The 12,895-nt window shown below is 44.9% G+C and overlaps 1 protein-coding gene across 1 annotated transcript; it reads left to right on the top strand.

Moving 5' to 3' along the window:
* Positions 1 to 1,471: 1,471 nt before the first annotated feature.
* ST8SIA3 (ST8 alpha-N-acetyl-neuraminide alpha-2,8-sialyltransferase 3) lies at positions 1,472 to 12,379 on the top strand. The gene is made up of 4 exons (XM_047698434.1): positions 1,472 to 2,017; positions 3,405 to 3,527; positions 5,997 to 6,554; positions 9,105 to 12,379. The coding sequence occupies exons 1-4, from the start codon at positions 1,839 to 1,841 to the stop codon at positions 9,385 to 9,387; spliced, it is 1,143 nt and encodes a 380-aa protein (XP_047554390.1). The 5' UTR covers positions 1,472 to 1,838; the 3' UTR covers positions 9,388 to 12,379.
* The last annotated feature ends 516 nt before the right edge of the window (positions 12,380 to 12,895 follow it).

Raw genomic sequence — 12,895 nt, 5'->3', positions numbered from 1 at the left:
AATAGACATTTGCATTCTGCATGCCGCTGCCCATCACCAGACAGATGTTTTTTACAAGGGACCTCATTCAGTTCTCAAACATTTTGTAAGTGTGTCCCCTACATGGGACAGTTGCTGGGCAGGATGTGCAAACAGTGAGGAAGAAGATATGGCCCTGGCCTTTTAGAAGTTCACAATCCAGCAGTTCACCCCTTTGAGGAATCTGAGGTCCACAGAAAGACCATAACCTCAGGTCTCCCGAAGTCTGTAAGATAAGAAGTTCAGGAGAGAAATAAATCACAACCACCTTGGAAAGTATCAGTTTGCTTTATTGGAAAAGGTTCTTAGAGGCCAATGTCTCATTAGTGCTTAAGGACCAGTATTGGGAGGACAAGGCCAAGAAAAGACTAGGGTAGAAAAAGCCACAAGCTAATTGCAAACAACAGAACTCAAGAAACATGAGGGTTGCCTCTGAGAATCCAGCAGCCTGCCTGAAATGTTATTAATTTTTATTTCCAATGGGTGTTAGCACAGGCCACATACGAATATTCTGAAACAAGATGAAGGTCAAGCAATACAAAGCATTAGGCAGTGAGCTTTCCATCCGCCCTCAGAGGCAGCCTGGTTCTCCGGCTCCTTCCAAAACGAGTTCTGTGCATTTCTAAAGTTTGTAATGCCTTCAGCTTCTGGGCCACACAGGGCTAAGTTAGGTGGCCCATCCCCAAGTTCTGGTCCCAGGAACAGGTCAGGAACGTGGCCAGTGTACAGTGAAATCAGGGAGAATTGCTCCAGGCCTGGTCCAATCAGGGCCACTGCCCAGCTAACAACTTGCTCTGAGCTGGGACAAGGACAGGGAAGGAGAAGCCAGGCCCTCCACACTCACAGCTTACCTCACAACTCTGCTAGGCACTACCCACCCACCCTTTAGTGAGAAAAAATGTACGTGATGGGCATTCGAAGTGGATAGGGGAGAGAGTCTGGAAAATTCTGGGGAGGTTTTAAGGGCTGACAAGGCAGGCTGTCCCAGGAGCTGTTAGGGCTTCTTGGCTGGGGTGCTGGCTTGCTGGGGCACGTGCTACCCCGTGGGGCCCAGGGCGGTGCCTCAGTGGTGAGGAGAGAAGCTTTTAAAGGTCTGTCTCCCTAAAACCACTCTCTCTGCCTCTAGGAGAAGCACGCAGCTGGTGTAGAATCTCCGTGAGCAAGCCCAGTGGTTGATCACCCTATCCTGTAATGTATTTATAAAGTAATGAACGGTCCGTTGAGCCAAGTTTGGATTTCTGTCTCGCCCCGGGCACCTCCTCGAGCGAACCCTCGCCCGGGGAGCCCGTGGACGTGGGCTGCAGCCTTCCAGCCTCGACTCCCCTCCCTCTGCCACCCCTCTTCCCTCCTCCATCTCTGGCCCTCCCCCCCCCCCCCCCCCGCTTATTTGGGAGATTAGAGTTCATTAATTAAATCCTGTGCTTAGGTCGAACTGTAACATTATTCCAATCACATTTATCTTACAGGCGGCGGAGGAGATGGCAGCCTCGCTGGAAACGCGCGGGGGAGCCTGAGCAGGCTGCCGGGGACGCACAGCGCGCTCGTTCGCCACGCCGCCGCGCAGACCCTCCATCTTCCTGCCCAGCCTCCTGGCCCCGCTCTGCCCTGCCTTGGGGGTCGGCTTCTCTCTAGGGCTCCTGCCTTTCCCCATCATCCCCCCTGGGCCTCCGCGGCTCCCCTGCCCGGTCCCCCTCCCCCGCCACACACGCTGACACGCGCGCGCGAACACACACACACTCACACACACTGACACGCCAGCGAGAGGCTGGCCGCTCAATGGACCGATTTCCCTGCTTCCCCTGATCCCAGCCCAGCCCGGGATGAGAAATTGCAAAATGGCCCGGGTCGCCAGTGTGCTGGGACTGGTCATGCTCAGCGTCGCCCTGCTGATTTTATCGCTCATCAGCTACGTGTCCCTGAAAAAGGAGAACATCTTCACCACTCCCAAGTACGCCAACCCAGGGGCGCCCCGAATGTACATGTTCCACGCGGGATTCCGGTGAGTGCGGGCCTCTATTTGAGCGCCCTCGGGTATCTGGCTTATGGGGGTGATGGGTAAGAAGGGGTGTTTTGGCTTCTCCCAGACACTTTGGGCAAGATAATTGCGTGGTCCTTCCACTCCTCTCTCTGATTCTCCCTTCCCCCTCTCCTTTATTTCTTTTTAACCCAAAGCCCCTAAAAGCCGTTGTCCTAATTGATGTGATTGCATTTCTCGTATTCTTCCTCGTCATCCCTTCCCCCATTTCAAAAATGGGGAAGGGTTTAAGGAGAATGATGATGGAGGGAGAGGCGATGTGGGGGGCGGGTGGGAGGGGGCGCTGAACCCGGAGATGGACGTGCGTGAGGTGAGCGCCTACCCCGTGCAGCGTCCGCGGACTCCGCCGCCGGACTCCGGGCGGTCCAGGGCCGATTTAATGGCGCAGGCGCTGGATTCCCCTTGCGCTGTCCTCACTCCTCTCCCCCACGCCCCACCCCATCAAATGATGCGCGGGTCTATTCTCCTGAAGCCCCTGGGGTATTTTACCTCGATCCTTTCCCCCTGCTGCCACCACCGCTTCCCGCCCTCCCCACCCCCCCTTTCCGGGATTTCTGCAATTCCTCCGCCCTCTGCGGGAAGCGAGCCTCCTAAGGGCCGCCTACCCTCGCCCCTAGTCCAGCTCACCTCCGGGCAAGGGGCTGGACTGGGAAAGCGCACGGCTCAGCTTGGCGCAACTCATCGAGAACCGCTGCCTCTACCAGTGATCCTTAGGAGCTCTCCCAGGAGGACCTCCTGAGGGGCAGGTGTACTATCTGCAACCTGTGGTCCAAGCGGGCCAGAGGTGCGGAACCTAGAGAAGCCCCACCTGGGCTGAAGAGTGGAGCTGGCCTGCGGCCTCCAGGGGTCCCCAGCCAGAGGACAAGGAGTGAAGTCAGACTGGGCTCGGGAAGTAAGAGGTTAAGGCAGGAGCCCTCCCCAGTCTTCCCCTGGGTCTCCGGTTTCCTGTGCCCTTTCTCCAAAAATCAATTCGCCAGGACAGCCAGGGCGTCGCGGGTCGGACAGCGGAGGCGCGGCCGCTGTCCGCGGTGCTGACTCCCTAGTCCTCAGGGCGCATCATTCTCCAGCAGTGCGCCGGGCTCCCGCCCCTGCTCTCCGCGAGACGGCCATTTTATGGTCTCTCCCGCACCCGGAGGGATGGACAATGGAGGCGGATTTCCCTAGTTTTCTTCCCCCCCTGGGTGTGTGTGAGAGCGGAGAGTGGACCAAATGAGAGAGCCTCAGGCGGGATGGAACCAGTGCGTGTACCAGGTGTCCCCCTCCAGCCCCCAGCCGCCTGGGCTTTAATGGCTACCTTGCTTCCCCCAGCTAAGGCCAGCACGTTTGTCTGTGTACTCATGCTCCTCTCCAGGTCACAATTTGCGCTGAAGTTTCTAGATCCGTCATTTGTGCCCATTACGAATTCTCTGACCCACGAACTCCAAGAGAAACCTTCTAAGTGGACATTTAATCGGACAGCGTTTTTACATCAAAGGTAGGATAGGGGGAAACGATCCGAAAGGTGTTTTTGAATTCTGGAGTTCAAAAAACAAAACAAAACAAAATGATCCAAAACAACAAAAATCTATCCCCAACCCCGAGGTGTTATTTGCATTGTCTTCTTGGCCTGACTGCACAAAGGCAGGTTGGTAACCCTTTATTATGTATGTAGTGTCCCCTCATAAAAAGAAAACATCAAGAAGACCAGTTGAATGTAGGAGAAAAAGATATTTCCAATATCCCCCCTAACCTGGCCTTAATTGAACACAATAATTTATAGTTAACATGCACGGGTAATACTGCCAAAGCCAGCTACTAAAAAAAGTAAGTTAATTAAAAATAAATTAAAAAGTTAATTGCCTCAAGACCACCCAACAATACATTTCAGTCTCCTTCTGAGAAAAAAAAAATTAAAAATGAAATAAAATAGAATTGCCTCACCCAGAAATACACAGCAAATACTATAATCCATCCCTATCAATTACTAGTGAAAATCTTGGCCCAAATATATGCAGGTATCGAAGTTCGGTTTTGTTTTGGTTTCCCTGTTTGTTTTCATTAAACCTTTAACAGGCTTTAACATATTGTAAAAGCTATCTAACATCATTTTTATAGGTTGTCTTATAACAGCCTCATTTATACATGAGGGAGTTTACGTGTATGTATGTTGTGGGGTGTGTGTGTGTGTGTGTGTGTGAGAGAGAGAGAGAGAGAGAGGTGGGGAAGAAGGATGAGATTTATTCAAATTTATTATCCTGAGCGATTTCTGGTCTCCTCTTCACAACCCCAGATAAGTCATTACGCCTTCCTTCTTGGTGGGATTATTATGCTGCTAAATGGAATGTGAGCCATCTAGTGTATTCATTAGGGGTGTGAATACTTATTTTACAGAAACTCATTTTACCACTCATTTATAGGGTTGTGTTTGGTCTTAGCATTTGTAGTTACCACACTTGTTTTTATTTTAAGCTAATGACAGAATTGAAACAAAGTCACTAGATATCTAAGGTGTCATGAAAATATGGTTTACTAGAAAAGCTGATATAGCCATGTGATTAGTATTAAAATTTTTAGAACTGTTTAATTAGAAATTACTCCATGGCAATGATTAATATGAAAACCAAAGAAGTGGCTTTCTTTTAAAATATTGGGGTTTTAGTCCAATATTAATTTTATAGACAACCCTGAAAACTTTAATGATAGTACACATTTTACTTTCCCTTAAAACATCTTCCTAACTGAATAAAATTTTCTTCTTACACTAGGCCATGTGACCCAAATGACCAGTCAGAACGATATTTCCTTCTCAAAACCTCCTTCCTTTCAATCCATACTTATTAGGAAGTCTTTACTTTTCCCAGTATCTTTTTAGATTTACTTTACTTTTATAGTAGGCAAAGAATAGTTTGTAAAGACAACATAGGTAACTTTGGAAGTTTTAGATTAAAGCTTTCAGCTTATGTGGCTTTATACTTTGACAAACATGTAATTTTTTAAAATAAAATTCCAGGTTAAGTGATGATACACACATTTAGTTTCAATCCTGCTATTTTTTAGGGAAAAAAAAACCCACTGGAAATTCACAGTGTGATTTTGTAGAATTAGTAGCAAAGTAACATGTTACTGGTCTCTTAAATATTTTAAATAGCTGAAACTAAGAGGAAATGCTTAATTTTACCTAAAGCTCAACATGAAAGCAACCTGAAACTAGTGCTGAGTATCACCCTTGCCTTGTTTATCCTCTATGCATATCCTCTATGCATACATTTTCAGGGTTTACCGTGGCCTTTTTTTCTAAGGATTAAGTTACTCCAACTAAATAGTGTTTCTATATAATCAAGCAGGAAACTGTTCTTGTTTCATTATTCAAAGGACCTTAATGAGATTATCATCTCACTTCTATTTAATATTCAGCTACACTCACTGATACTACCACTTCCATATTGTAATAATAGATAGTACTATAGTGACTCATATCTATTTGGCTCTTATTTGGACACCAGTGATATCTGATATTCCTCGAACACTGCAGTCCAATAGCAAACAAGTAGTCCCTAGTTACAAACTCTAAGTCACTAATGTTTGTACGTTAATGTGAGCTCTTTGGAGCCTGTGTAAATTGTCTCCCTGTATTTTCTGACACAGTTCGGCCTATGCCCCCCACCCTCCCAATCAAATACACTTTTCATGTAGGACAGAAAACCACAGAATGGCATCTAAAACTGTGAGTTAGAACATTTACAAGGATTGAAGGATTATATCCAGAACTTGACTGAGAAATTAGCACGTCTGTACATTCTGAAGCAGTCCTTCCCCTAACAACCACAATTACTATGAATGTATAATCTTTCTTGGATACAATGTACTTACGATTCTTGTCTGAATGAAATGGCAGCGTAAGACATAAGATGCAAAATCAATTCTTTTGAATGGGATGCATTTAATGAATTTCTTTTCATTTTAGGCAAGAAATTCTTCAGCATGTCGATGTAATAAAAAATTTTTCTTTGACCAAGAATAGTGTTCGGATCGGACAACTGATGCACTATGATTATTCCAGCCATAAATATGTTTTCTCTATTAGCAATAACTTCCGATCACTGCTTCCAGACGTGTCACCCATTGTGAATAAGCATTTTAATATTTGTGCTGTGGTTGGAAATAGTGGGATCCTGACAGGGAGCCGGTGTGGACAAGAAATAGATAAGTCAGATTTTGTTTTCCGTTGCAATTTCGCCCCTACGGAGGCTTTCCAAAGAGATGTTGGAAGGAAAACCAACCTTACCACCTTCAACCCCAGCATTCTGGAAAAATATTACAACAATCTTTTGACCATTCAGGACCGTAACAACTTTTTCCTCAGTTTAAAAAAGCTCGATGGGGCCATTCTTTGGATCCCTGCGTTTTTCTTCCATACTTCAGCAACTGTTACCAGGACATTAGTTGACTTTTTTGTTGAACACAGAGGTCAGTTAAAGGTCCAATTGGCTTGGCCTGGAAATATAATGCAACATGTCAACAGGTGTGTATATTTTATTGCCTTTAAGTCTTACCCCACCAGATGGCAAATGAATATTGTAATCTCTTGGGGGTGGGAGGTATCCAGTTAGTTACTTGTGGTTAGCTTAGCACTTTAGGGCAAACTCTTACGTTTTTGTAAAGAAAGAATGAATCATTCTAGGTAAGAAGTGCAATCTTCTACCCCCAGCTGGTAACAGAGTGCCAAATGGGGGGATTGGTGTTTCATCAGCCTCCCCTCTCTATTCCCTGTCTCCCCCCTTGGTGGTAAGCCTAACAGGTGGTCATAGAAATCCCCCAAAATCAAGAATTTTCTTCAAATGGATGGCTAGGTCCCCATAATGTCAGCAGCGAAATCAGGCAAACCAAGCAGTTTTCTAAAAAAAAAAGCAATTGACTTAAAATGCCTCTTTTTATTTGATATTTGGGAATTTTGTCAATGTCCAAGATTAGAAAACCACCTAGGTAGATCATAAATTGTATAATCAGCCTTTATCATTTGGGATTTCAGTGCCAAAACATGTGAAGGGTATTTTATGAGCTTGTTGTTATCCCTTATAATTTGATAGAGAGATTGACCAGAAAGACAATATTTTCATCTCTTCTGATGAGTCTTAACTCTGGCTGTACACTAGAATCACCTGGAGAACTTAAAAAAAAAAAAATACTGTTGCCTGGGCTCTAGTTCAAGGGATTCTAATGTAATTTATCTGGAGGTAGGAGGGGAAGGGCCCAGGTACCCGTTTTCCTTAATAACTCCCCAGATGATTCTAATATATAGTCAGAATTGGGAGCCACTAATCCAGGGCATCATTTTATAAAGTAAAATTAATTGTAAGACTCATTTTCCTTTAAACCATCTGGGGAAACTACCTCAATCCTAATATTCCCTGTGTAAGTAGCCTCCATGTCCTAATATACTATCCAGATCATCCTACAAGTTCAAGTGGGTTCTGGGGGAATGGCAGCCAGGGAATTCAAAGACTTTTGTCCCCATCCTGTAGTCCTCTAAGACCTCCCAAACATAAGATCTGTTTAGTTGACCTCTCACAGAAGGACGAATCATCATCTAATAAAGTGGTATGTATCTAACAGGTAGGGTAAGCACCATAATGTGCAGCCCAAACTGGAATTTTGTCTTTGAGAGAAAGAAGGCGCTATTAATAATTACAGCAGGATAACAAACATAATTTGGGGCTATCCTAACTTCCTGGGATGTATGGTCATCTTTTTGAGAGGTAATATAGCCCAACTCCTAAGTTTAAAGATGAGTTAACTGAGATACGAAGAAAAGGAGTTATTTACAACAGGTCACTGCCCAAAATGGGCAAAAACAGAATTTGAAGCCAGACTTCCTGTTAACCTGTCCTCCTGTGGTCTTTTGACCTCCTCGTTTTGCTCCCCTCTTGCTGTAGTTAAGTTCAGCTATACCAAAAGAATCATCAGAAGTCATTCTCACTCCTTAGGTAAGAAGATTGAGACTAAACTTCTAAATTTCAACTGGAATGGGGAATGATCTGTGTGTGAAGCTTTTCAGTAGTAAAGAAGGAACTACACGTGCTTAGAAACTTCAGGAAATGGGCCTGGTGTGGCCTACCCTGTCCCCAGCTTTCCCAAAAGGCTGTGGAGTTAGCTGTAATGCTTCACAGCCACTCAGGCTTGAACCAAACACATTGGTTCAACGAAAACTCAAAGGAAATACAGTCCATAGAAACCTGACTCATGAATAGTTTCATTTTGCTGCATAGTCAATGATACACACACACACACACACACACACACACACACACACACTCCCTGCGGTCTCAAATATGTGGTGGTATAGGCAGGAAGCTTCAAACTACTGTCTAAATATGGAAGGAAAAATAGCCATAATTTAGCATTTTTTTTTTAAATTCAGAAAGGGTTCAAGTACTTTTCTTAGGCCCTGCCATGCTAAAGGAGGGCTCAGGACCATCTAGCTAGACAACAACAGAACAGGGAATGTGACTTTTTATAAGAAGGTACAGAAAAATAAGTCCCCACACTCTTTCTAGACCAAAGAAGAAGGATTTAGTCTCTAGATTTGGGGAAGAAAGTGACACAGGAGGTACCCTTAGATTAAACAACCTCCTCCCCCACTTCCAAGGGCCCTTTGTGTATGAGAAGCAGAGTCATTCTCAGTGCGGCCTTCTGAGCTGTCACCACTGAGGCAGAGCCACCGCTCCTGAGGACAGCCAGGGGAAAGGGCTGGCATGGAACATGAACGGCCTATATGGTCACACAGAAGCTTGTGCTCAGGAGGCTCCGGGGCCTGGTTTAATGCTCAGCTACCGCCCTCTTGAAATTCTCAGTGGTTTGCCCTGGGTCTCACGAGTTATATAGCCAGTCCTGCCCCGAGTTGTTCTGTGGTCTGAAAGACAAACTCAAGCCTGGTACTATTTCTGGAGGAGGAGAAAAGGCAAGGACTATTTAAGTTCCACATACAAATCCACCTCCCAGCCCAGTCACAGTGACCTTCTCAGAGTGGAACCAACACTGGCCTCTGAAACCACATGTACTTATTATTCCGCAGGTACTGGAAAAACAAACATTTGTCACCCAAACGGCTGAGCACAGGCATTCTTATGTACACCCTGGCATCAGCAATATGTGAAGAGATCCACTTGTATGGATTTTGGCCTTTTGGATTTGACCCCAACACAAGGGAAGATCTTCCATACCATTACTATGACAAAAAAGGAACCAAATTTACCACCAAGTGGCAGGAGTCCCACCAGCTGCCTGCCGAGTTCCAGCTGCTGTACCGAATGCATGGGGAGGGGCTCACCAAGCTAACTCTGTCACATTGTGCCTAAGACTCGGAACAGAAAGTGCCAAATGGCTATTTAAAAAGTGCCCCAAATCAAATGGAATAGTCTTCAGAATAGAACCCTAGAGATTTCCTTATAAAGACTGTCTGCCATTGAAAAGGAAAGATGTCGTCTCTCCCTCCTTTTGCACTGCTCTTTTAAGGGTCTTGGCAAGACAAATGAGTTGAAGCCACATGATTTAAACTTGATTGATAAAGGGAATGTTGCATTTGGAACTATGCTGCTAATGAAACAGTCTGAAGTATTTTCGTGTTTGTATTTTGATAATAAATGGCCTCCCGTTTTTTATGAGGATGAGAGCTATAGTTCCCGCAGCTTTGAGATATGGGCCTCATAGTTTGGGCAGGATTTCAGCTTTGCCTGGGTGGGATCGGACTCTTCAAAATGGAAACAAACAAACAAAAGAATCGTTTGCATAGCTCATCTCTCACTCCCTCTCTTTCTCACTGTTGTTCTCCATCTCTTTCCCTACAACCCTCCACCTGCCCCACCACTGTGGAGTTTAATAATTTGCTAGGAATCCTATTAAATTAGCTTTGCCTGTATGTGTTGCATCTGTACTTGTTGGATGTGTTCAAAGCTCTGGGTAACTTTGATGTTTCATGACTGACTGACGAAATCATGATGGATCCCCTTAGGATGACTTTGATAAGATATGCCTCTTATGAAGTTCTCACTGGCCTGCGCAGTCATTCCACCACAGAGCGGTCCCTCCGTGGTGAGTGGCATAGAAAGCAGTGCATCCTTCCCTCTCATAAAGAAAATTCACGTTGTGGGTGGCATTGCGTCTCTTGACATTAGTGCCGTTACGGCAAATCATTCTATTGCCACATCTGCAAGCACATTCCAACCTGAGTCTGGTGCCTCCCACAGTCTCAGCCCAAGCACCGGGCAGGGAATTCTCTCAGAACATAGAGGCAATGAGTCAGCTTAAGAGCCTGGAACACATAGAGGAAAAGGAAGAACGCTGAGAAGTTGTTATGGAATCCCCGTGTACCCTAAAGCCTTGTAAGCCTGGTGCCCTTTCAGAGTCTTTGAAATGCAGGAGGGTTAGAACAGAATAGAAGATTCGAAGTTGACCAGGACAGGTCCCATGTGAACGGGCTGAGGTGAGGTCACGCTCAGCATCCTTGTGTCCACCAGCACCTCTCAGAACTAGTTGTTCCCTGCAAGACACTTGTAGACTGTGGCTACTCCCTTTTCCTACTGGAATCTGTCTGTCTAAATCTATATATCTAAAAATTAAGCATTTCATAAGGAAAAACCATTGGGTAATAAGAGGATTTGATACAAAATAACCCTTGGAATTTGAGCTGTCTAGCCCTGGCATGAAGGAATTAGTTGGCCATTTTCTTCTTTTATTATATCCGCCTCAGAAGTAGAAATCACATCACTCCCATCCCTGGCTTTTCACTGAGCAGCACTTTGTTGTTCCAGTTCAGCCCAAAGTCTGGCCAAGTTGATGTTAAATTTTAATAAGAGTTTCTTTCTTCTTTCCAAATGCCAGTCAAGCACATTTGTAATACATCTGGGTGGGGTAGCTTGTTCTTTTTCAGAAATCTCATTCTAGATTGCTTGTAATGTTACAAATGCTGTTTGAAATAATTGCTGTAGTTCTGTCATCAGCTCACTGTCCCTCTTTGGGAAGGTATCATCATCCCCAAAGTTAAACCGCATACAGTAAGAAAAGACATCATTCTTAGGCTCATCTGCCTCCTGGTCCAAAAGGGCAGCTGTCTTGTTCTCACGTTTTTCAGAAAGCTCATCAGAGCAGCTTCCATTGGTCCAGATGGTAACTAGTGAAAGAAAAACTGTACAGGTTCGAATGTGTTACCAATCGGGACACACCTTAAAATGTTGCATGAATAGCAATCCAAATAGATAGGAAAAAGAGGAATGGATGTTTCAAAATGGGAAACATTAACACAGCTCAATACCTGAAAAAATTGGAAGAGGAGACAGTAAAAAACATTTTTAAATTCACTGGTATCACTGGATGGGCATCAAACCCCCCCCATGTTTGTTCCCTGTCACTGTGAAGAGGACAGTACTCCAGAGCCCATGCTGTGCTCTGTTAGGATCACTGCAAGATTGATAACTGACAGAAGTGTTTAGTTGGCTCTTCCTAAGCACTTAGTTCATTTGGTTACAGCTAAGTGATATAAATGCCAGTGTTACACGGTCCAGATCCTGACTCTAGAGTTTTACTCCCAATGTGCACATTAGATTTCCCTAAATATAAATATGTAGACACATTGAACCAGGCAGATTGAAGGAGCAAAAAGACCAGAATCCCTAAAAACAGCTTATTGTACTTTTAACGTAGACCTCATCCTAATGCCATTTTTGGTTTGCAGTTTTTTTGTTTTTTTTTGTTGTTGTTGTTTTGGTTTGGTTTGGTTTGGTTTGGTTTGGTTTTTTGTTTGTTTGTTTGTTTTGGTTTGGGGCTTTTTTTGTCTTTTCAAGTTCAGGAAGATGTTTAACATCTCACGCTGCTCTTGGCTCCGTCTTAACATCAGAGTGAGAGGACTTTTCCATCTTCCAACATCATTTCATCTGTCGCTTTCACAAGAACTCAGAATACTGAGGAAACAGGCTGGTTTCCCAGAACCAGAGGGCTTAGAGATCAGGCTTATCCTGTTTCCAGGCATGACTTTCTGGAACTGATCCAAAAGACCACCCTTCCCTTTTCTTCAAAGATCTCTGAAGAAAGCCTCGGGCCATGCCATAGTGGTTAACCACAATTCTCATACTTTATAAATTCTTTCTGCACAGCCTATGTCCCTCCTGTTGCAAACATTAGACCCCGAGTGTGGGTAAAGCGTCTACCCCAGTTCTCAGCATGTAGTAGGCGCTCAATATATGGTAGCTTCTACTGTTGTTCCTTTTGTTCATTGTACCCTTGACCTATAATTCCAGCACAGAGAAACTCAGCCTCTAGCTGATCATACACCCTCTCTTCTTGTTTTTAAAAACTGTTTCAGGGGGCGCCTGGGTGGCTCAGTGGGTTAAGCCGCTGCCTTCGGCTCAGGTCATGATCTCAGAGTCCTGGAATCGAGCCCCACATCGGGCTCTCTGCTCGGCGGGGAGCCTGCTTCCTCCTCTCTCTCTGCCTGCCTCTCTGCCTGCTTGTGATCTCTCTGTCAAATAAATAAATAAAATCTTTAAAAAAATAAATAAATAAAAATAAAAACTGTTTCAAAGATCAAACCTATATAACCACTATTGCCACCAAAAGAGTTGGCAGGTCCCATGAGTCCTGATTCAAAAGGCGGTGGTATAAGTAACCAGAACTCCGGGGCTGTGTGGTTAAGAGCAGTGAAATGGACAGACAGGACTATTAAGTGCCCCCACCCGATTCAACCCAGATACAGACCCCTGGCTTGTGTATTGCCCTTGCTTTATTTGTTCTAGGCTAAGTGCATCCTTTTGTCTGGGATCCTCACAGCAGAATTCACCCTCAGCTATTGCAATAAATTTCACCATAGAACCC

Source organism: Lutra lutra, chromosome 12, assembly GCF_902655055.1.
Source record: "Lutra lutra chromosome 12, mLutLut1.2, whole genome shotgun sequence".
Taxonomy (NCBI): Eukaryota; Metazoa; Chordata; class Mammalia; order Carnivora; family Mustelidae; genus Lutra; species Lutra lutra.
Note: the sequence above shows the minus strand (reverse complement) of the source record. Positions and strands in the feature narration are given on the sequence as shown.

Bases quoted from the DNA above. Each gene is read 5' to 3' on its own strand.
- ST8SIA3 (XM_047698434.1), top strand. From the start codon at position 1,839: ATGAGAAATTGCAAAATGGCCCGGGTCGCCAGTGTGCTGGGACTGGTC. The intron at 3,528-5,996 runs GTAGGATAGGGG...TTTTCATTTTAG, and splicing joins ACAGCGTTTTTACATCAAAG to GCAAGAAATTCTTCAGCATG. The intron at 6,555-9,104 runs GTGTGTATATTT...ATTATTCCGCAG, and splicing joins ATAATGCAACATGTCAACAG to GTACTGGAAAAACAAACATT.